Source organism: Erithacus rubecula (assembly GCF_903797595.1).
Source record: "Erithacus rubecula genome assembly, chromosome: 4".
NCBI lineage: Eukaryota > Metazoa > Chordata > Aves > Passeriformes > Muscicapidae > Erithacus > Erithacus rubecula.
Window position 1 is genome coordinate 28,138,756 of NC_136686.1, and position 24,049 is coordinate 28,162,804.

Below are 24,049 nucleotides of genomic sequence, written 5' to 3' on the forward strand. Positions count from 1 at the left end.
TCTGTGCTGAATGGAGGAACAAGCACCGGCCTCAGAAGGGAAAGGTGACAGGTTTAGCAGCAAATTGGGACTATAAAGTGGATTGAGGGTAAAATGCTTGCAGGAATGCTGTGGGTGCCTTAATACTCAGCTAAGAAGGCAGGTGATTGAATAATAAATTATGACTAATGATTGGTTAATGAGCATTGATAGATGCAACAGACATGAACCTCATTGCTGTAGGGAAATAATGGCATTTTGTGTATGATTTCTCCTGATTCTGAGTTCACTTAAGCAGACTAGATACTAAATGAATTTGGAAAATCAAGACTCCATCAGAAAAGGAAAGTAAATCAGGCATTTCAGCTCGACTGAGGGTTCTGAGGGTACACAGGGTAAAGACACACTCGAAGGCAGATCTCTACAGAAAGTTTTGCTACTGGTTCCACGTCTATTAGACCTTTAAATTGAATATATTATTTTGTGTTTAGGGGTAGAAAGCAAGAGTGGAAACACGTAGTACCTTAAAGGAAGTGCTTCCTTTAATTTTACCAGATGAAAATAAGAAAAAAGTCCCTCCTTCTGTAAAATTCAGCATAACCAGGACAACAGTTCTATTGCAAGTGTGGAAACAGATGCAGCAATTCTCTATTACTTCGTGTCACTAGAAGCAATGTATTAACTATCATTTATTTCGCTCTGTCGCCATGATATGCGCGTGTCCCAGATGCCTTTTGCTCGGCACTGGAATCTGCATTTCCAGTTCAGAACGCGGCAGTGTGCTGCCCCTCAAACCCGCTCACGGCGGGTTCACTGCGCGCCCGGCGCCGCGTTCCTTCAGCAGCTGCCAGGAGCGGCAGCGGCCGCCCCGGTGGCGGATCCGGGCCCCTCCGGGCCGCCGTAGCGCCGGGAGCGGCGCGGGGGCTGCCGGGACGGGGCGTGTGAAGTCGGGCGCGGCGCGGGAAGTCGGGCCGGGGTCGCGCGGCCGGTCCCGAGCCTGAGGCGGCGCTGGGCCGGGCCCGCGGGGCCAGCAGCGGGGCCGGCAGCGGGGCCGGCAGCGGGGCCAGCAGCGGGGCCAGCAGCGGGGCCAGCAGCGGGGCCAGCAGCGGGGCTCGGCCCCGTGCCCGCCCGGCCAGGTGCGGGCAGAGCGCGGGAGCGGGGCCGGGCGGTGCTGATGCCGATGCTGTTGCTGTGGGGCGGGGTGCGCCGAGCGGCTCCTCCCGCGGCCTCCAGGGCTGAACTGCGGGCGGGAGACAAACTGCCTGTGAGGCGAGAGCAGCGGCTCCCCGGGCTAGTGCCGAGTGAAGGCAGATGGGGACCCTGAGTTTCCTGTGCAGTTTGTGAGTGTTAACACTCCTGGCAGTAAGAATGAATGGCCTAAAGCTGCGTGGAAACGTCCCGCCAACTTTGGCTAAGGGCTGGTTGTGTTTTCAACTGAAGGGAAGTTTGCAGTCCTTGTTTGTTGATAGTTTAAAATTTCCAGGAGTAAAAGGCTGAGAGCGTTTCAAACCAGGCACCGATTTTAAGTTATAAAAGGAGCCAATCAAAATAAGCAGCAGTACATTGTTCTTGGCGTTTTTGTTTTGTAATGTTTTGTAAGGTGCGATGAAAGGTGACTCATTGTCGTTTGTATTCTGCTGTCAGAGCTTTAGTTGAAAGGATTCTCGGATGTCTCCTTTGGAGTGGTGAGATGAACGCTTAAGGGAGTCCTTTAGTGCCACACTGCCAGCCTTCTGCAGCAGTTTGATTCTTGATTCTGGTTTGTATGTCCCCATCTACTGGTGGGAATCAGGTCCTTCAGATTCTCATGGCTTCCTGGTAGGCAGCTGTGAACTGCGTAGATAAATGCTTCATTTTAGTCTCTTGATGCCGTAGAGAGGGTGGCTTTGTGAAAAGGAAACCACGCATTTCCTGCAAGTATTCAAGTAGCAAAAGCTTGAAGTTTCTGCTGCTTTCACTCGTGTATGCAGCTGAACGGTACTAACTGTTTAGCTTTCCAAATAAATGCTGTGGTTATCAAGAAAAACTTCAACAGTACCATTTACAATTGTAAGGTTGCCTGGTTTGTTTTCTTATTTTATATATTTTCATTTATTCATTTATTTCTGCCAAAACAGGTGCAGCCATGCAAGAAAGCGTACGTTTTGCATCATCAGGAGATGACATTAAAATATGGGATTCCTCATCTTTCACTGTGGTGGAGCAGTTCAACCCACATACACCCTCACATCCAGTCAGTTCACTGTGCTGGGCCAGCAATAGTATCCTTTACGGTTTCAGCCATATTTCTGTGGGTGTGGTACAAAATTCCAGTGTTGTTTTTTCTTTCCTTTTATTACTGGTGTTTGTAAAACAGAGGCCTGATGTGTTTTGAAGTCTTGTATAAAAACTTTGGTGTGTCTTTTGAAAGGTGCTTTGTGGTTCCCCATGCTGAAGGGATTTGTAGAATCAGTTCATGATGGTAAATAATTCTGAAGAAGTTTCTTATTTTGGGAGCCAGCACTTTTCTAATGGCTGTAATATGCCTGAATTGCCTGCCAACTGTAAAGCTTATTCATTTGTTTCTTCAGTAATTGATTATGATACTCACTTTCAAGACAGTGTTTAATTAACTGGCAAGCTTGAGCAAAGCAACTGCTGGTGTAGTAAAATTCTTTACATAGTATAGTGAGGAATTTTTTTTTTCCTGGGTCTTGTTGCTTCTGTTAATCTTTGATAGTGTTCACTTACCTCTAACCACTGGTTTTCTTTCCATTGCTTGTAGCATTTGGAGAGGAAGCACAAATGTATTGTTGTGTAGGAAAACATGGGATGGTGGTGGTTTTATCATCAAAATGGATCTGATTCATGTAGGTCTTTCACCTCTGACTGAAGCCAGTTCTAGGATAATGATGTGAGGGGCCAAGTGTTAGGTGAACATCTGAGAAATGCCAGTGGGCTGTCAGGTGGATGGCTTGTATGGCTGTCTCAGGAGAAGGTGGTGGTGTCTCATCTTGATGTAGAAGGAGGACAGGATGCTGGCACATAGCAGCTGAGCCCTGCAAATTCTCAATGTCCTCTTCCTTAATGTACGAGAAAAGAAGTTACACCAACTGGAACACAAATTAATGTTTTGACTATGGATCTTGCAGAGAATTTGAAGCACACTGATACAGTGTTTTCATGTATATGCATACACACTTGTATGTGCTCAGTAAACTTTATCTCCAGACAGTCTGTCTTATGTGCTTTCTTCTACAAAGTCTCTTCATGTCCCAGAACTGAAAAGATGAAGTACCTTGCTTTATGGACTTGTCAGCTTGTTAGGGATAAAGCATTAGTTCTGGTTCTGCATAGTTCTGTGAAATTATACAAAAGTGCCTTAAAATAATGAAAGCAGTAGCAAGCTCTACTCTGCCTGCTGGTTCTCTTTGTTAAATCCAGCCAATTAACTTGTCCTCCTCTTAAATGAGCAAATACAAAATCACAATGGGCATTGGTCTGAACACTGAATGATTACTCAATTTGTTTGGTGGTGGTGCAGATGCAGTCTCCCTGTAGTTCTATAAATGCTCTTATTAGTTAGGGATACTTGGTTTCATAAAAGGTTCTTTTTGGGCTTTTGTTTTTATTTTCTCAGTACAGAGTGGGAGAAATTGGCCAACTGCTCTTTGTACTCTAGAAACTGTATGGTGAAGTAGTCTAACATTTGTCATGACCAGGACCATTCTTTACATCCATAGTCTGCTATGCAGCAGCAGACATTCCTTTGAACTAGTGATAAATGGTGCTCTTACTTGGAGGTGTGGGGAAGCTGAATTGTAGACTGGATAAGCTGCCTTAGTGGTAAAGAGCTCTTAAATAATACCTGGCAGATATTTCTCATCTTGTCTATCAAAGAAATTGCTGTTGTATTGGCAAGTAAAGGCTGTAGTTAATTCAAGAGATTCTTAATGAAAGCTTGGAAAATAGCCTTATGTTTCTGTTTTCTAGGTCCCTTCAAGACTGTTTTGCCAATCTGTCTTCACTTCAATACGGAAGACTTCCTGTTGCTTTTATTAATCACCAGTATCCTACAATTATGCTCCTTAACTTCTGACAAAGATAGATACCTGGCCACTGCTTCTGCTGCTGGTGATAAAATAGTTGTTTCAAGCTGTAAAAGCAAACCTGTTCCACTCTTTGAAATAGCTGAAGGAGTAAGTATGAGTAATGCTTTTCCCTCATTTTTTCCCCAGTTCACTTTGTATCCTGTGTGTCTCTGTTTGGCATATTGGGATCAATTTAATTTTAGAATTGTAGAATTGTGACACATATGTAAAAACATTTCCTTGTGTATTGTTAAGTGCACATAAAGAGTGGGGGCAATAGTGCTTTTAAAATAGTTCTGTCAGTAAGAAGATACAGATGATGTTATGCAAATGTGATAAGGCAGTCAGTGGTTTAGATGTGATCTAATGGGTAGGAGATGGAATAGCTCAAGTTTGAATTTTATTTTCCAACTTGAGCTGTCAGTATTGTGCATGCCCATGAATTGTGCACTTGAAAACATGAGAGTCTCTGTAGAGGTTGTTCTTGGAGCATAAGTGTGTCAACTTCTGAAATTCCAAGAAACAAGAGATTTTGTGTTGTGTTCTAGGCTTTTTTCCCCCCCTTAAATGGAAGTGTGGCCCTTCAAAAAGCTGGACTTAGTTTTAGATGTCACTTAAATAGCTTGTTAGTGTTCTAAACCATTCTAATTATTCTCCTTGGATAGCAGTTGTAATGCTAATTTTGACAGGAAATTTTCTGAGAAGTCGTTCAAACCTTGCTTTTAGGGTGCTGAAGCAAACACCTTGAAAGGTGGAATGTTTGTCCTGAAGATTTCACTAAATCTGGTCTATAACTAATGCAATCCCTTGCAATTTTATCATGTCAATAATTAGATGGACTTGTTTTTTATTCACTCAAATCTGAGAACTTAAAAGTGAATTTTCAACGTGATGGAACTGAATAATAATTTGTTCTCAGTGTAGACCTGTCATTAAGATTGACATTTTTTTTCAAAAACTGGTACTTCAGTGATTATTTTAAAAAAATCACTTAACTGAACTATGAGATTTGCTGCTATAATATTCCCTGTAATGTTTAGGGAATGTGAAGTATGTAACTTAGATGACTTCTTGATTTTCTTCTAAAGAGTTTTTCCTCCTTAATTTAGGATTTTTTTAAAAAAAACCTTAGTACCTGAATAAAATACTATGATTGCACTTTACAGAGCTATAATTTAAAGGGAAAATGTGTATTGGAGGAAAAAATTTGAAATGGGTAGAGGGAAATGTGAGTATTTAAAGGTTTATTAATTAATATATTTATGTTTTAAGGTATATTAAATGTATGTCCAAACTGGACTTGATTTTAAATGCCTTTTGTTAGGAAAAGGCTGTGGAGTATGAATAGGTCTATCTGTCAGTGGGACTCTTTGTGCTGATGAAAACAAAAACATGTGTTTGAAGTAGATTTGAATAAATCCCCTAATTAGTTTACTTTTTTCTTCTTTCTCCTTTAGGCAAAACAGACATGTGTGAGCTTGAATTCTAGTTCTTCATCTCTCATCAGTGGAGGCCTTGATAACACAGTTCATATCTGGGATTTGAAGTCCAGAAAGATTTACCGCAGCCTAAAGGTAAATTTGGTTGAGGAAGTAGTGTAGCTTTCCACTCCCAGGTTTTGCTGCCAGCTGTAAAAAATATACTTTCTCTAAGTCTGGTGTGTGTAGGAGGAAGGTCACTGATAGGAGCTAGTACACATCTGGGTCTTGTTCAAGTTGTGTTTTTTATGTGCTGTAAATAGCAAATTTAACAAACATGGCTAACTTGGTATTTTCAGAGTATAATAATATATGTTTAAGTTTGCACAATAGACTTCTTATTTTACAAATTTTTATTGATGTTATCTGATGGGGAGTTGCATTCCAGGTAATTGCTGTTTCTGATATGTTGAACGAGAAAATACTTCTGAATTTGTGGAATACTGTAGTAGAACTAATGTTATGCAAAACTGGGAGATGCTTGTGTTCTAACTGATTCAGTATGAATTCTTTGAAACATTTTTATCATCCATGAAATGTAGGATGACTTAGTGTCTTTCCCAGATGTCTTCAGTAGATGGTTTGCCCTTACTTAGCACCACTGTTTTAAGAGGCTATGAAACTTCAGCTTTGATTTAACGTTTCTTTTCTTGGTCTTTTGGAGTTAGAGTTGGAAACAAAACCTCTAGGTAGCCAATACAGTACTTTAAATACCTAACTTTTGGGTTAGAAGTAGTCAATTGTCTTGCCCTGTGTAGAAATATAGGGGAAAAATAACGTGTTCATTATACACAGTATCATTACTGCAAATGACTGTACTGAAAAACTGGTTGGTAAATATATGTATTAGTGCTAAAAATGACAGAAGGGGGAGTTGTCAGTAGTACATCAGGTTAACAGAAAGTAAATTCAGGTATCACTGGTTTCTGGGAGACTTCACTTTAAAAAATGTTCATAACACCTGTGGTAAATATCTCTGTGGTGGTCTTTTTAAAATATTGTGTATAATTATGTGATCATCTTTACTAATTTATTAAAACCACCTAATGGAAACAATCAGAGAGTGGTTATGGTTGATCTTTGGTATGTTTTGCTGCTGTTGGCTGTGATATTCCCTAAAAATTCTTAAATATTTTAAAATTTTACAGGAGGTCAGAAAAAAAAAGCTGAAGTTTTTTTTTAAATTAGTGAGAATGTCTTTAACACTCCTTCTAACTTCCCTTTCCCACAGGAGCATAAAGATGAAGTCACATGTGTTGCATATAATTGGAATGATGGCTATGTTGTTTCTGGATCTTTGAGTGGTGAAATCATCCTGCACAGTGTTACTACCAATTTATCAAGTAGTCCCTTTGGTTTTGGCAGCAGACAGGTAGGCTCTGTGTTAAATTCCTTTCAGGTACTAAGCTTAATTTGCAGCCTTTAGAAACTGAAAGTACATAACAAGAGCTTTTATGTTTTGGTATTCTGTTTCATTTTAATTTTTAAGAGTGCCCTTAAGGAAAGGAGAAAGCTGACCACTCTCTGCATTATAGCCTTAAATACTAGGTAGCATCAAAATGCATGTTGCTCAAGTGCCTCTTTTTCCATTCAGGTGACAACAAATTTTACTTGTTAGACACTGGCTCCTTAAGAACAAACTTTTAGATGTCTTGGGAGTGATGAAAGCACAGTTGTCTTTACAAACGAAAGCAGCATTTCAGTTCACCACTCAATGTGTATTGTTGCAGAGGGCAAAGACCAAGCAGCCTGGATTCTAACTTACTCAAAGCTGTCTGTACAGTAGGGGTGGATACAAGATCTGTATTTGGAAATAAGTTTATTTAATCTGGAGATTAAAATTGCACAGCTGCTCAAAGAGAAAAGTAATGAGGTTTTATCTTAATGCCTACTTAGGTGTTTAGTTAGTATTTGGGAGAACTAGTTTGAAGGAAGATTGTGCACAAGGCAAATACAAAGCATATGTACTATTTTAGAACCTTGGTAGGGTTTGCCACTGCAATTCCTTTCTGCAGACTCAAAAGATATTAAAGAATTAGTGGGGATCAGAAGGGAAATTCCCTTGATATAAGAGCATTTGCAGTAGTAAATGAGCTGTGTTGTCCCACTGGAAATTCCAATGTGTGCTCTTAGTGAGAGTTGTCTTATGGATAGCCATGTGTTTGAGTTCTAGGCATGCTTTAGTTTTTTCCTGAATCACTTTTACCGAGGTAGGAGCTGCCTAGGGGATGCAGAACTGTTGATTTGGTCCTAAATCTGACCTTTAATGTTGCAAGGAATGCTGAAGTTGTGACTTACTCCTTTTCTGTTACTGCAACAGCTTTTTCAGTCGTAGATTGCAGATAGTGTCAAATTAAATTCTTCTCCTGTCCTGCATGAACAGTATAACGTGGTGAAAAATCTCATACAATCTCATAGCATCTCAGGAATTATAGTATACTTTCTGATGAAAAATCTCTGTTAAATTTAAACTATCTCTGCTCCTAGATGCTGTATGTAGTGTCTGATCCATCACCAGTTTCAGACTTGTATTGAAGCAAAATTGTACTTCATACTTGGCTTGATCTTAAAAATCCATCTGTATAGTCAGGTCATTTTTCTGATTTGATTGTTATGATCTTATGAAGAATGTGGATGTGAGGCAGGAGCTGTAGGGAGGTCTGTGGCTGGATTATGTAGCTGAGGTTAATATTCAGAGTTGGGACTATGCTGCTGGTTAATTGAAAAATGAAATTCTTGTGAGGATGATTTGCATGAACCTGTTTGATATATTCAATTCTTTCTACCAGAAAGTGATTAGGAATAAGAGATATGCTGTGAATAACTACTTTGTCAGATGAAATCAAGAAGTCTGCTGCAAAGCTGAGTGACCTTTAGGATGGATAAAACTATTTGATGTGTTAGAGTAATTGCAAACAAAGAGCTCCTGTTCACATTTTGAAGGGTCTATAACATTTTCTTAGTGAGGGCAGTTATTTGATTATAGTTTTAATTTAAAATTGAATTGAGCTATGATTTTGTAATGAGTTGGCTAGTTGGATGTCTCTATTTATCAACTTGTCTTTGATCCTAAAAATGTTCTTTACTTTTGTGTGCAGAAATGGCTTTATTATTGTTTTGAGTTTTAATTGGAGAATTGATTCTGCAGTGAAACAAATATCTGAAGACTTGTGTAATTCTGTTAGATTTAAAAAGCCTTTACTTGATTTACAGTTTAGGGCCAGATTTCCTTGAGAGTAAACTTGAATAGATAAACAGTGTATTATCCTATTTGATCCTGGTGCTAGTTTTCTGACTTAGGAAGGGTCACCACTCCATAGTAACTTTTTTTAGAATTGAGGAATGTGAAGTCTAACTAACCTTGTAAATTTTAGCTTGTCTGTGTTTGATTCAGCATGATGGAATGTAGTTTCCATGCCAGTTAATTTCTCATGTTGTGTAGATTCTACAAGTAATAGAATAGCCCAAGGTTGCAGTGCTTTCTCTGACTTTAAACAAAATTCTTTCATAGGAGCATTGGCCTACATTCTGCTAATTGATTTTAATTTACAACACCTTTTATGTTTTATTAGAATTCAGTTCTTGCAGAGTTGTTTGCAGATCCCATAATTTGTCTGTGCTATTGGCATTCATTTAGACTACCAGATTCTTATCTGCTTGCTGTTGTGAGGAGAAATTAAGGTTTGTTTCAAAATAAAATGTTTGTTCAAGTCTTGACTGCCTGGTGCAATTCTCCTAGCAACAGGATTTAGTTTAGCTGTTTGAACAGCTGGCTGATTTGTAAAGGAGTGTGATGGATTCTGGCCACTCCATATAGTAAAAAGTTTATCAGCTTTAAAGCTAAAAGTGGGGAGCAATTGGTAATAGGAGGAATGTAGGCATATGAAAGAAAATTGAGAACTTGCCCAGACCTGTGAGATTTAAAGGATAAAGGAGAAAAGGAAATGGCCAGCTTGGTAGGATAGCAAGGGAGATTTGAAAAGAGCTAGAAGAGAGTAATCTTGGTGGGCAGAAGTACAGGAGTGAGAAAATGAAATATGAGCAGATGCCAGGGCAGTAAGGAGGAAGGTATTTAGAGATGGAGAGAGCTGTGAGGATCAGGAATATTTCCCATGTAGATCCTGTTTGTAGTTAAAGATGTTACTCCTGAATCTCTCAGTATTTTTTCAATGTAAACAAACAGAAAAATGATGGTAAAACTGTGATCAGCAGAGGACTGTATTAGTGATGAAGAGTTGTAATCATTCCTGTTTGAATATGCAGCTGAAGGTGCCACCTCTTCAAAGCAAGTTGAAGCAATGTGGCTTCCAGCAAGGCACACAATACAAGTGCTGGAAATGATGCTGGAAGAATATGAAGCAGCACATATCTACTTTAAAATTAAGTTAAAGACAGAAATAGGATAAAGGCCAGTACAGTGCATTGTGGTGTGGTCTATGCCAGAATAAAACAATATCTTTTTGAGAGCATTTTCAGGCAAATAAAATACAAGAGCACTCATTGGACTGGACTTGAGTAAGGTACTTGATTCAGTGCTTGTGAGAAAATACTAGATAGGATAGGTAAGAAACTCATTATATTGATAAATCAAGTATTTTCTTTCATTATCTGTCTTGCTCGATATTTTCAGTAGTGCTTATGATAGAAGAAGTAGGGTCAAAACTGAGAAGGGTCTGGAGCACAGGTCTTGTGAGGAGTAGCTGAGGGAGCTGAGGTTGTTCAGCCTGGAGAAAAGGAGTTATGGGGGCACCTCACTGCTCTCTACAACCACCTGAAAAAATAAGTACTAGCAAGGTGGGGGTTGGTCTCTTCTCACAGGTAACAAGGAACAGGACAAGAGAAAATGGCCTCAAGTTGCACTGGTTTAGATTGAATATTAAGACAAAATTCTTCTCTGAAAGGCTGCTCAGGGAAGTGATGGAATCATCATCCCTGAAGGCATTCAAAGAACATGTAGGTTGGGCATTTAGGGATGTGGTTTACTGCTGAACGTGGCAGTGCTGGGGTAAGGCTAGGACTTGATGGTCTTGGAGTTCTTTTCCAGCCTTAATGATTCTGTGATTGTAGGTAGAGCTGTGATGAAACCCAGTGGGGAGGGCATTTGCCCATAAGAGAGGGTTGTGTTAGTATCAAAACATGATTCAAACTATAGATGAAGGAAAAATTGTGACAGAGTAGAAATCAAGATACCAGATTTAGGGGACAACTGAGGCTCTTATTAGAGTAGGATTTCAAAATTCCCAAGGGAAAGAAGGAGTTTGGTTTCTTAATATAAAATGACAGTCACTAGAACAGACTCAAATAAAATTCTGTCTAGGCTATTTCAGGGTGGGTATAAAATGTATGAAACATTACTGCTGTTGCAAAATATTTTGAGGATCATAAAATATATTAGTTTTCCATATTCAAGAAAGATTCATACTGGGAGAGTTGCAAAGAGACTGATGGTGCTGAAAAAGCAGTCCTGAGGGACTCTCTCTCTTTTTGTAGCAAAATAAAGCCTGAAGGAGGGTGACCTTGCTATTCTTTAAAACAGGGGATAGCACACTGAGGAGTTTGGAAACTGTTTAAGTGTAAGGGCATAATGGTAACAGGAGTGAATAGGTGCAGATGGGTCATAACTAAAATCAATTGTAGTATTAGAGTAGTGAGCATCTGAAACATCCTTTGAAGCAATGTGGTGGAAACAAAATACCTTTTCTGAAAGGCAAGTTAAATTCCTGGATTACCTGGTTCTGCAATAGCAAGGCTGGTGCATGTGGTAAACTACATCTGTTATCCTCTTCTGTGGTCTTAGTCCACAGGTTGAAGTCTGTTCTGCAGGACCTACATATTTATTTAACTTTGGAGTCTATGTGTCTTATCAAATGGGCTGATATCTAAGTACCTCAAGTCAATGAAGGGGAATTAAGTTTAACATTCTTGGCAGGAGACCTGTTGGTGAAATTATGTGTCTTTTCACTCCTCTGATTTTTAGATGTCATGTGGGGGGGGGAGGGGGTTTGTATGAAGGCATGATATTTGCTGAAAATTCGAGAAACTTTTCTGGAAGTTTCATTTTCTTCTTTTCTTTTTCTTCTTTTGTTGATCAGCTCATATGGTACCCCTTAATAGTAAAAATGAAGTCTACCCCCCATAGCAAAAATGGCATTGTAATATGAAAGTATTTTTTTTCTGATTTTGCTGTTTGTATTTCAGAGTTGGAAGCTGTTGTAGAGTACTTGACTTTGTATTCCTAATCTGTTTGTGTCTTTAAAAAAATAATTTAATATCCTGTTTAATATTGGTATTAAAATTAATTTTTATGTCTGTTTTTTCAGCCTATTCGACACTTGAAGTATTCATCCTTTAAGAAATCCTTGCTGGGCACTGTTTCTGACAGTGGAAATGTAACTCTCTGGGATGTAAATAGCCAGAACCCATATCATAATTTTGAAAATACTCATAAAGCACCAGCCTCAGAAATCTGCTTTTCTCCGGTCAATAAGCTGTTGCTTGTAACTGTAGGTTTGGATAAAAGAATTATTCTCTATGACACTTTGAGTAAAAAGTGAGTATATGAAATACCTTTTGATTTTGGAAGATTCCATATTTGAGTTTTATAAACTGAAAAAATGTGCCTAATTATGACATTGTTTCATTCAGTCCCAGTGCAGAATGATTGGAGAGCCTGTCCCATAGTCCATTTTGCTTTCTAAGTTAACAAACAAACAATTGAAAAACCCCAAGGCATGTGGAAAGTAATTGAAGTGCAGTTTATGGATGATGTTGTCCAGTGCTTGTTAGGGGATTTTCTGATAGAGAGCAGTTAACTTCTGTGAGGGACAGGATGGCCTGTGGGGATCTTCAGCCATGTGAGCTTGGCTTGTCTGCTTTTCTAGCTAAGATAAGAGTTAAGTGAGGTGCACAGAGCTGCTGAGATGAGGAGAATGTTGGATGAAAAAGCAGAAAAGATGGGACATGGGTGATGGGACTTTGTAGTAGGAGGGTAGGATGTGGTTTTTGTGGAACATTAGTTTTAGCATGAGTAGTGCTTTTATTCCAGCTGAATAAAGCAGGACAGTGTTTGCATTTTGGAAGGATGTAATAGAAGGATGCAAACTAAGACCTGAAGTTTTTCCCAGAGCAGTGGAAAGGGTAGAGTTGATAGGATTGGGAAGCTAAAGGATGAGAAGGTGTATGTAGTATGATTGCTGCTGCAAGTGATGATAGCAGTAAATAATGTTAAGAAGGCAATGTGATCCTGTCCCCATGAAGTCTTTTGGGGCATATGCAGTTTTTTTTCTTGTTAAGCGTTACTGCTTAGTGTAAGCCTAATCCACTGTTTCTTAAAATAGTTCACTGCATTTACTTGGCACTGGAGAAGTTGAACTACTGACCTGTAGCTGAATTATGAAAGCTTATATATATATATATATATTTATTTTTTTCAGATATTCTGTGTTATAAAAGTCCAATTTGTGAATTCTAAAAGATTCATCCTGTCCTTTCTTGTATTTGAAGGTTACTGACAACAATTGTAGCTGATTTTCCTCTGACCACAGTAGACTTCATGCCTGATGGTACTACTTTGGCAATAGGATGTTCCCGGGGAAAGATCTGCCAGTATGACTTAAGACAACTGACATCACCAGTGAAAACAGTTACTGCTCACAAAGGCTGTGTGAAATGCATACGTCTTCAGTTCAGTAGCACTTCTTCCAAGGTATTTTTATTGTTCAATATGTAGATTAATGAAAGCAAGGTATAAGTTTCAAGTTCTAAAAATAGTTCAGTGTTCACTGTCTAAGCATTACAGATGCCAACATAATTGGATCATACCAATTAGGAATTACAAACTGCTTAGTCTTAACTGCTGTTTTAGGCATTGCTAATGTGGAATTCCCCCTACTGCTGGCCTCAGTGTAGAAATAAGCAGAAGTTATAGTCTTCCAGGTTTTCTGGTGTGGATATGCTGCCTTTGCAGATCAGTTTGTGGCACCTCCAGTTATTTGTAGGCAGCAGCAGAAAGGTCTGTAATGGCCCTCCTGTTTGGGGAGAAGACACAGGGCTGGTCATCTGAAGATATTTTGTATGTCCTGTATATGGACTTTAGTTAGCACATACAAGCCGTGGAGAAGTGAATTATATAATAGAGAAGACTTAAGAAGTTTCTCCAAGACTTAATTAGGCTCTACTGTATCCAGAAACCCTTCCAATTCTTGGACACTGAGAGAACCTTTGAAATGGATTCTTTACTACTCTGACACATACATTCTCCTTTAGCTGGATTCTTTACCACTCTGACACATACATTCTCCTTTAGCTGGATTCTTTACCACTCTGACACATACATTCTCCTTTAGCACACTTGCTTCTAGTGATTAACTACCTGTAAAATTTGTAGCCCCTAGTAATGTAATGTCTTTTTTCTGCTGTGTCTAAAATCAAAATTGCAATCAAAATTGACTCATGTGGGGTCACTCCACTGTTAAATTGTTACTATCCTTGTTGAGATCCTTGCAGCATCTATATGATAATATGGATGTTTCTCATGCTCTTTGAAGTTACATGAAGACACCTTTTTTTCATATTTATAAAGGCATATCTCCTAGGCAACTTTTGCAACTTGAACTGAATTTTTTTTATTACTGTTTTAAAAAAGGAAAGTATATTATCTTGTATTTTTACTGCTGGCTGAAGGAATAATAATCTCTCTTAATTGTTTTCAGTCTAATCTCACAGGTTCTTCAAATAAACCTGTGTCAAAAAGAGTAGAAGTCAAAGCTGGTAGTAATCTTGGAGGAATTCAAAATACTGGCATCAAAAACATTGCCTCTCAAGCATCAGCAACAGTTTCCTCTCATCTTACATTGACAAATGAGAATAAGGGAGGAGAAGGTTTTCAGGAGAAAACAGGTAATGTTGTGTTCCTGCTCTTACAATAGTTGGCATATGTGGAAGATGGAAGCAATGTTTGGTGTTTTGACCATTACAGTATGAAAATTTCACTGAGAAAAGGGCATTTGTCCTTTGTCCTGTGTGTATGTGTGTGTGCATGCACATGCATATACTTATTTTCCCTCCCCACTGTGTAACACATCACTGTAGGATGTAAATTGGGTCCTAGTATAAGCTTAAGACACATGAAGTCTTAAAATTGTGGTGGTATTGTGGGACTATCTCTTGCATTCTGACTTCTTGTAGATTATTTTTACATATCTAATGTAATTTCTGGTGCAATGTCTGCATGGAATGCAGAGCTAAAGATTTGTAATTCTGTTAACAAATAGGAGTAACAGACCTCATCCAAAAAAAAAAAAAAACCAACCGAGGAAAACACAGGATAAAAAAGCAGCCTAGTCCAAAATCCCAAATGACAACTGAACTGTATTTTTGTGAGAGGCATGATTCCAGTATCACATGGTAGGAAAGATGTTAAATATAGTTGCAAGTATGATTAGTTGTATAACTGTACTTGCTATCTGTGTCTCTGAAATTAACAGGTTCTTTGTAAGAATTCTGAGCATTCCAAAACTGCCACTGTGTGAAATGTACTCTTAAAACTTTATTTAATTCAAGAGTTCTGAAAATATCAAATCAGTAATGAAATCTGTTGGTTTGATTCTTGAAAAACAATCCTCAATCCGTTTTAATGTAATAGCACTTTCCCCCTCCCTTTTAAAAGGAGGAGAAATACATTTAGTTACAGTAATTAGGCAATAAGCCACTGCAATCCATAGGGATGTGTATTAATGACCTCCCTAGGGTATGCAGTGAAGTATGAGGTGAAGTAGAATTTTTCCTGTGTATGGAAGAAGTGCTGCTAATCAACATTACTGAATGGTGTGGAAAATTTTATTTCGGTTAAAGCATACAGTTTATTATCTTTATTTGAAGATGTAATGGCTGTTACCCCTTAAAGAGGACCATGCATAAAAAAAAAATGTTTTAAGAAAGTAAAGATTTGCCAAGCAAAGCAGTTTTCCTTAATCTTGAGTGTTCACTTTAAAAATAAAGACCTCTGAATAGTCCAGAAGATAGGGTCTTTAAGGTTAAAAATGGGAATGGAGGAGATACCACAAAATTCATTTCTTATCTGGAATTTCTTCTAGATCTGTTCATGGGATTTAACTTCAGAGAAAAAAGGGTCATTCAGTGAAGTAATCTAATAGCATCTCTAAACAAAATTGAGGCTTTCAGTTGCAGGTATTTTTAAGGTACAAAAGCACAAATTAAGTTAAAATGTGATGAGAAACTTGACTTCCTATAAACTCCCATTTACAACTGTTGTGTGTTTACTACTTTTAGATTACTGGGAATGGATAAAAGTGCACAAGATATTTTGGCCCAATTTTACATTACACTATTTCCACATAGATCCTCTAAACTCTGACACACAGGTTGATACTGCACTTCTGATTTGACTCAGTATACCAAGTATTTACTCAACTAGCAAGTGCAATCCTATGTTGGTGTCACAACTGACACATCTGAAGGAGTGAAAAATGTAATATATTGATACATTTAAATGTGAAATTATAAACGTGATTCAGATTCCTCTTAATGTAAATACATGATTAATTGCAGTCACCCACACAGTCATATTTGGATCACTTCAACAAGCAATCCCATATAGAGCAGTGCTTACAGATTTTATGAACATTTTGTGAAATTATGAAGATTATTTTGGTGGTTGTTTGAGCAGGTCAATTCACTTTCTAAAAACTATCATTTGAATAATTACTGGGGATTTTTTTTGGACTTAAGATATGCTTCCATTCTTCAGACACCTGTCCCTGGTACCACACATATAAAAGCTAACTTTTTTCCCCCCCAGGCTTGGGTGAGGGGCTGGGATGGGGCTTGAGGGTAGAGTGAGGGAAGGTCTGGGAACAAGTTTGGTTGTATTTTTTTTTTTTTTTGCTGCAGTTATAACTCAAACTTGCTTTTTTAATATTAGAATATATGATTTGATTTTCTAATATTAGAAATAAGCAGAGAATATGCTAACACTAGGTAAGCTTTAAAAAAGGTGTTTCATATAATTTCCCTTGGAATGCTTAATGGCTCTAGTGCAGCAAATTTTTCTTCTTGCAGAACAAATTTAAATTCTTATCATCTGAATGTGGTTACCTTATTAGCAGAAGGTGCAGTCACTACTTTAAACTTACCCTGATTCACCATAAAATTGCTGCACTCATCATATCAATTTCTCTGAACACGAGTGGGTTCTCCAATTTTACAAACCTCCTCTTTAGCTTTTAGTTGTAGTACCTGTGTTGACAGCCCAAATGAGGAAGTTAAAATTGACCCTGTAACCAGTATCTGCAGATGGTTCTGAAGTGCTTACTGGAGGTCTCAAGTGTCATGCTTGATGTGAGATTGTTTAGTCATAATGTATGTTATTTTTGGAAAAGGTCAGTTACTAACTGAATGATATTGTCCTTTGAAGGTTTTCCCCATAGTTCCAGCTTGGATGTCATTCCATCTAAAGAAACAGATCATGGAAAAAGTGCTGAATTAAAAAATTTTGATGATTTAGGTCGAAGTAGTTTAGGAGATGTGTTTTCTCCAGTCAGAGATGGTAAGTTATTAATACTAAAATTTGTAGAGCATCATTTGCATGTAGTGTGACAAAATGTCATTTGTGTCTTATTGACTGTTGCACCTAATTGATATTTTAATTCGTCTTTGATTATGAACTTGATGCAGTGATATAAATAAACACTTCATCTATCTGTGTTCTGCTGTTTTGTAGATATTATTGCAAATAAAGTGACTGAAGAACCCCAGGGAAATGGTAAGCATATACCAGTGATAGGCCTTTGGAGGTCTGTGCTAGTTCTCACATGCTGATTTTGTCATACTATTGAAAACAAACAAATGACCCAAGCAGACACTGAAACAACTTTTGTGGAAGTAGTCTGACACATGGAGAGACACAACATGGTAACAGGAAGTCAAGAGTATGGTCCTAAAGTGATTTTTTTCCTTTATACAGTTTATAGTGATATACAGAGGCTTTTCATGTTGTATTACTTTTATAGGGATGGGAGCACCATAAGTGAGATAGAAGGATGTAGTTTTTGTAGAGTACATTTTTGGTGATTTCTTTTGTATAGTCTCTTTTGTATGAATGTGCAGGCATTTTAATTGTGGGGTGTATTTGGTGTATGTGTGTGTGTTTATTCATCTGTGTGTTTCACATTTCCCTTTCCATTTTAGGCCTGGATTTCCAGTCCTGCCTGTTGGGTTTGGATTTTCTCCCACAGCCAACCATTGCCTTTCCAGTGAAAAGAAACCCAGTGGGCAGCAGTGCACAAGGGACACAGTCTAGCCCATTACATGCACTTGTGGGATCACCAATTAAAGAAGAAGAGGAACATCCAGAGACTGACTCTAAGAAGATAAGTCTTGGAAAACAAGAATCTAAAGCTGTCTTAAAGCAGGTATTCTTATTATTCATTTTACAATCTTGACAGAATACTACTGCTTGAAGAAAGAAATCCTGAGTAGTGCCCCATCTGATTTTATTTTCAACTCTGTTCACACACTATTAACACAAATCTGTAAAACCTTACATGATTTAGGTGGAATGGAAGATAATGAAATGACAGATAAATGTATGTTTGTCTTGAATAAGATCAGATTGCATAAGTTCTCATGAAACAAAACAGGTAGCCTAAGGAGTATTTTGATTTTTCTAGAAAATCAAGAAGGATCACTAGATGGTTGCACCAGTATGATTGATTGTTGTTTGTTAGGTCAATTCCACCTTTTTCTTTCCCTGTTCTCTGTCTCCTTCTTTTTCTTGATATATCTCTTTTTCTTGAGATGTCTTTGATAGGTCTCTGCACAGAGTTTATCTACTTTTGTATTGCTCTTGAGAAGTCTGAGTTTGTTAGGAGTGATACAACTTAGTCACAACATTTGTGATGTGAAAATTAGAGGCCCCCACCTTTTGCACTTGCTTCTGTGTGCCCACTTTAGGCAATTTGGAATGTTCTAGCAATCAGTTTTTCAGCTACCTTGCTAGGAAATGAAAAGCATGTATTTCTGAACAGATTGCTAAAAGCAACAATGTTTGAAAGTGCATTTTGGAAAACTTAGTCTTCAAGTGCAATTAGACAATTGTAGCAAGTAGACTTCATCTTTCAAATAAAAAAAATATTTGTTGTCAGGTTTTGAAATCAAGCTTATCAAGCATAGAACCTGTAACTTTAAGTTCTCCACCATCATCTACTCCTGATGCAAATGAGAAACTTAGGAAGAATATTCAGACCCATCCTGCATATGATCTACCGGTAAATGGTACTACCTCAAAAAGTAAGTTGATAATTTTGACTCAGTTCTAGGTGTGATTGGTTGTAAACTGGTGTGAAATCTGATTAAATGGACTTAGCATTTAAAAAGAACATCTGATCTCAATTCTTCAGATTGAGCCAGCCTTCCCAGAATGTCTTTAGTTGTCTCTGAAAAGACTCCTTCTAAATGTGATTTTTTTTTTTAATACCAAGCAGTCTTTGAAGTAAAATTAATTAAATAAATAAATATTTTAAAAAATCTATCAGTGTAATGCAGTATATGAGGGGGTTCTATTTGTCTTGAGGGTTCTCAGTGTTTTATTTTCAATTGTAAAGGTTCAAAGATAACATCACCTGTCACTGCTGGAGTTGCAAGCTCATTGTCAGAAAAAATAGTAGAAACCATTGGGAGTAGCAGACCAAATGCACCTCTGACAGCAATTCAAATAAACTTCATTCAAAATATGATACAAGAAACAATGGATGACTTCAGGTACTGGTATTCCTGTAGAGTGTCATTGTTTTCAGTGATACATTTCTTAATTAGGTGTTGCAGCATCTGCTCAAGCAACTTTCTGTTTGGATTAGAGAATTACACTATTTATAGCCCTATTTTTGAAAATCTAGGTATGAAACTTAGCTTTTAGTAGCTCTGATGACTAATTAGACTGATGCCTCTGAGGGCTGTTGGTATATGACTTCGCTGACGTTTCCAGAATGAGTGAATATTTCTCAGATGATAAATATAGTTAGTCTGCGTAGCGAGGTCTCTGCTCTTTCCTGAAGCCTTGCACCTATTTCTTTCCCTGTTTGCTCATCTCCCTATCTCAGCAAGAGAAATTTCAAGTTGACAGTGAGGAGAGTTTGACATAGCCAGTTGACTTGTGTTGGCTTTGACTGTTGTTACCTTGGCATGTGTAAGGTAAAACAAGAGTGTGTGTGTTTCTGCTGCATTGAAACAATGTTTGTGCTGTAAGTGATGGTCGGTGTCAGCTTACTTTGTGGGTATCTAACCAACATTCCAGTTGTCTTGAAAGAAGTCAAATTAGCACAGTTCTCTTTAGAATGGAGTTTGAAGGAGGTGAAGAAGTTAAGAGAAACTTATTTAGTAGTTCACTTCCCAAACTGTGTTTAAGATGAAGTAGGTTGAATGGAAATGATGGAGAAGAATTACTGGATGGGGAAATGCTCCTGTCTTGATGACAAAAAGCAGAGCAAAACTAGCTTAGTAGGTCTGTGTAGGATTGTTGTTCTGTGTCTGCCAACAGAAAAAATACACTGACTGTTATTTAATGTCTCTACATAAATACAATATGATAAAACTGCCCTGTAATTTTTCGGCAGTAAACACACATCTGAAAACCTGTAATTGCTGTAAGTTAAAATGCAGACTATGTATTGCAGATGTGTTTCCTTTAAAGTCTGCGTTCAGGCATCCTAGAGTTAGAAGTTATGCTTGCCAGTCTTTTACTTCAAGTACCTGAGATCTGGAGCCTTAAATATTGTGTTTCTCCTCTGGCCTATACTTTCTAGAGTGGCTGGAAGGCTCTGCTGGCTCTTCTCCCAGTTGTAAGTTGGAGATACATTTAAACTGATCATAAAAGATTGTAAGTAGTGGGGTCAGTAAGAGGGAAGGGAACTATTGTAAGCTTCCCATTGATGTAATAACCTTTCACCTGCTGGAATCTGAGGAAAGGATTTTTATCTTCCTTTCCTGATGTTCATTCATCTTCAAGTAACGGGGAGAAAAACCATGGACCTTCAGGAAAGGATCAGGAATAATATATAATTAATTTGGTTCCAAAAAGATGTTTGTTTCTTGATCTCCCTGTCTTTGGGAGATAGCCTGCATCTTTGGATTTATAAAATGCTAGCTGGCATCTACACTTTATACACTTGAAGATTGCTTCCAGTAAGAGTTCTGTAGCACAGTAATCTGTGGAAAGAGAAAATGAACATTCCCTTTGGATTTGCTATATGTGTATGGAAAGGAAAATGAAGTGAGAGCTTTGTGTGTCCACTTAAGGAATACCTTACTTTGTCAGGCCAGTGGTACCCATAGCACAATACTCAGTCCCAGACAAATGCACTGTGCTGCACTGTTCAGGAAGCTTGCCTGCTTTTCTGTGAGCTGTTCTTGTTCTTCCTCATCTCCTGGAGCTGGTGTATTAATGTCATGATCAGAAGCTATTTTGAAGCATGGTTTTTATAGTGTGGAATGGTTGTCCATGAATTAACAAATTCATGTCCACTTTGCAGACAGCACTGCCACTGCTTTTTAGGTAGATTAGTCTGGATTATTCCATGGGTTTGAGAATAATATATCACTTACCACAGTTGGTGTTTTGGGCACTTGTTGAAAGTCATGTACTGAAAAGGTGTATCTTCAAGTACAGGTAAAGGTCTTCCTCTGCAGTGCTTGTGATCAAGGGATTGAAAATTAGCTTTGAATGGTAAAAATGAGAGAATATATATTGTATATATTTAAACTGAAAAGTCCTTTGTCTTCTTACGTGCTGAAAAAAATGGTACTTATGAAATTCAATGTCAAAACTTTGAGTCACTAACAAAAGTATTCTAAAATAAAAAATATTCTAAAATAAGAGAATTATGTTTCATGTTGTAAGGGTTTCTAGACTTCTGATGAGAGGGAAGGTGAGGATTTGTGGAGTTTTGGGTGCTGAGGGTATGAGAGAGACTGCTTCCTAAATTGATTCTAAGCATCCTCCTTTTGTAATTCTTCCCCCAGAGAATCATGCCATCGAGATATTGTGAATTTGCAAGTGGAGATGATCAAGCAATTCCATATGCAGCTGGTATGTATGAGGACCATGATGGGAAATGTATTCAGTTTTTTACCAATGCAGTTTTGGTAATACCAAGGCATGCCATCTTCTCTCAAAATTGAAAATGTATTTTGTTTATTAAGACCAAGAAAAGGAAAATTTCATGTGAAGGAGGGGGAAAGTATGAATGGGAATTTGTTAAATTGCTTTTTTTCTTTGCTTAATAAAGGGAACATAGGGTTTGAGTAGGTATTAATTCCATATTTCAAGAGTTATAAACAAATTCAGCTGTCCTTTGGAAAGGGCCAAAGTCTGGGGTAAGGAGAAGATAGATGGAATTAAAATAGAAAGCTGCACTTGTAGGTACTGCATGTATACTGAGCTATTCTCTTTTCTTTAGCTTTACCTTTTTATGAATCTTTGTTCTTTTGATCTGCATTAAAAAGACCTTGTCTGGGTTCTGAGCATTTTAATGGAATCTGCAAAAGTAGATTCTCATCCTGAAGAGCTCCAAAATATCCTTTGATAAAATATTCACTAATGTATTAATGATCAAAATACTGTATGTCAGCATAAAAGGAAAAATCTTACTTTTCTTATCAAAAGTTTTTAAAAACAGAATTATCTATGTTATTTCATTTTAAAAAGAAATATGAAAGCCAATAGGATAAAACTGGAATTATTAACTTTATTACTACTGATTGGGACTTTTTTCTTTTCTGTAGAATGAAATGCACGCTTTACTTGAAAGATACTCTGTAAATGAAAGCTTAGTAGCTGAAATTGAGAGACTCCGAGAGGAAAACAAAAGACTGAGGACTCACTTCTGAAAGATTTACATTGCCAATTTTATTAGTGTGAACTCGCTACAGGTGGTGTATTGTCTCTGACAGATCATCTGTCATCACTGAAGTATTGTTTGAAGACCTGTTACTATTTTGAACATGAATCTATTCTTCTGAATAACTAGTGTAAGATACTATGTGTAATTATAAAATTTGTGGGAGATAGGCCTGTATAAAGAACATTTGCATCCTCATGCTGACTACCTTGCATTGCAGCCTTCTAACAGAAAAACTCAAAGGACAAGTAAGTTATTGGAGTTTTAGCAATATGTAAAGTGCCTTTTCATAAACAAAAATGAACCAGGACAGATGCTTTTACTGTAAAAACTTTTTTATACATACACCTACTTTTCTATCTGCTGCTTTATTCTACTGCTGGCAGAAACAATCACTACAGCTTGCCTTTCAGATACTTTCCTTAAAGAAAAAGGGGAACAAAAGCTCCTCTTTTGCACAACATGGAGCCTTATTTACAAAGAGCTGGAAAGTATAGTTGTCAGTTAGGTTTATTCAGCTGGCAACTCTTCTGTCCTGAGTAAAACTAGAGCTTGAATATATTCCCAAATTTGGTGCCACAATCTTTCTTATTGAATTTGTAAGTTCTTCTTGCAAATGCTACACAATAAGATTTTTTTTGTTACTACTTTGGCTATGAATCTAGAATTCTCTTTATTTACATGTATTTCAATGTTGTCATAGCTTGTCCAATTTGAATGTGACTTTAGCCCTCAAAATGTAAGTATATTAACAATATAGCCATTAATAATACATCACTGTGTAATTGAAGTCTTTGTCTGACTCAAGCACCCAACCTCTCCTTGCATTGGTAGTGAACAACACTAAATATTGAGCACTTGTGTTGCAGTTTTGAGTCATGTTGGTTTAGCACTATTGTGGCCTTTTTCAGATAGCTGCATACCAAATCTATTACCTTGTATTATTAACAACCATTAAAGAGCCATCATTACTTAAGTAACATAACAGTATCATACTGGTATGTAAACATTTTTGAAATGAAGCTCAGTAGGAAGTCCTGACTATTGAAGTGCATGGGATATTTGGCTTGGCCTTTACTTAGCCAAGAAGATAAAATTTAAATTTTAAACTTCAATTTTAAATTACTTTAAAAATCAAATAAAAATTATAAATTGAGTTAAAAATTCTCTGAAAACCTTTTTCTACAGGTGCTTCTTGCTATTTAAGGTTTTCTGGAAGATTCCTAATTTTCCCTCTGATATTAGTTTTTTTCTGTACACAATTTCAAAACTCAAGGAAAGTCTGAAGAACATGGCAGGTTAATTATTTACATCTAGTGTTTAAATCCATGATGACACTGCTACTAAATAAGTAGATAAATAAATGAAAGCCATAATATATAGTGTAACTTATTTTTATATGTTGCAAAACTAAAGAAAACTCCAAACACGTCTCTAACTTTTCCTTACCTATGACTTCTTTTTAAAAAGATACTTCCTTTTTTTGATGTAATTTAATGAAAAACACAGTCTTGTAGCAAAATGAGGGTGTTCAATTAGCCTTTAATATTAGAGAAATGGCTTTAAAGGTCTGTAGTTCTACTGCTTTTATAAGCTTTTAAAAATATTT

General features: G+C 37.4%; 1 protein-coding gene across 1 annotated transcript; it reads left to right on the forward strand.

The window, feature by feature from the left end:
* The first annotated feature begins 970 nt into the window (after positions 1–970).
* Positions 971–23,933, forward strand: NEDD1 (NEDD1 gamma-tubulin ring complex targeting factor). The gene is made up of 16 exons (XM_079305235.1): positions 971–1,000; positions 1,073–1,115; positions 2,097–2,240; positions 4,063–4,157; positions 5,507–5,623; positions 6,759–6,899; positions 11,848–12,077; positions 13,031–13,232; positions 14,239–14,425; positions 16,962–17,093; positions 17,268–17,309; positions 17,735–17,958; positions 18,691–18,835; positions 19,150–19,306; positions 21,563–21,629; positions 22,325–23,933. The coding sequence occupies exons 3-16, from the start codon at positions 2,105–2,107 to the stop codon at positions 22,427–22,429; spliced, it is 1,980 nt and encodes a 659-aa protein (XP_079161361.1). The 5' UTR covers positions 971–1,000; positions 1,073–1,115; positions 2,097–2,104; the 3' UTR covers positions 22,430–23,933.
* The last annotated feature ends 116 nt before the right edge of the window (positions 23,934–24,049 follow it).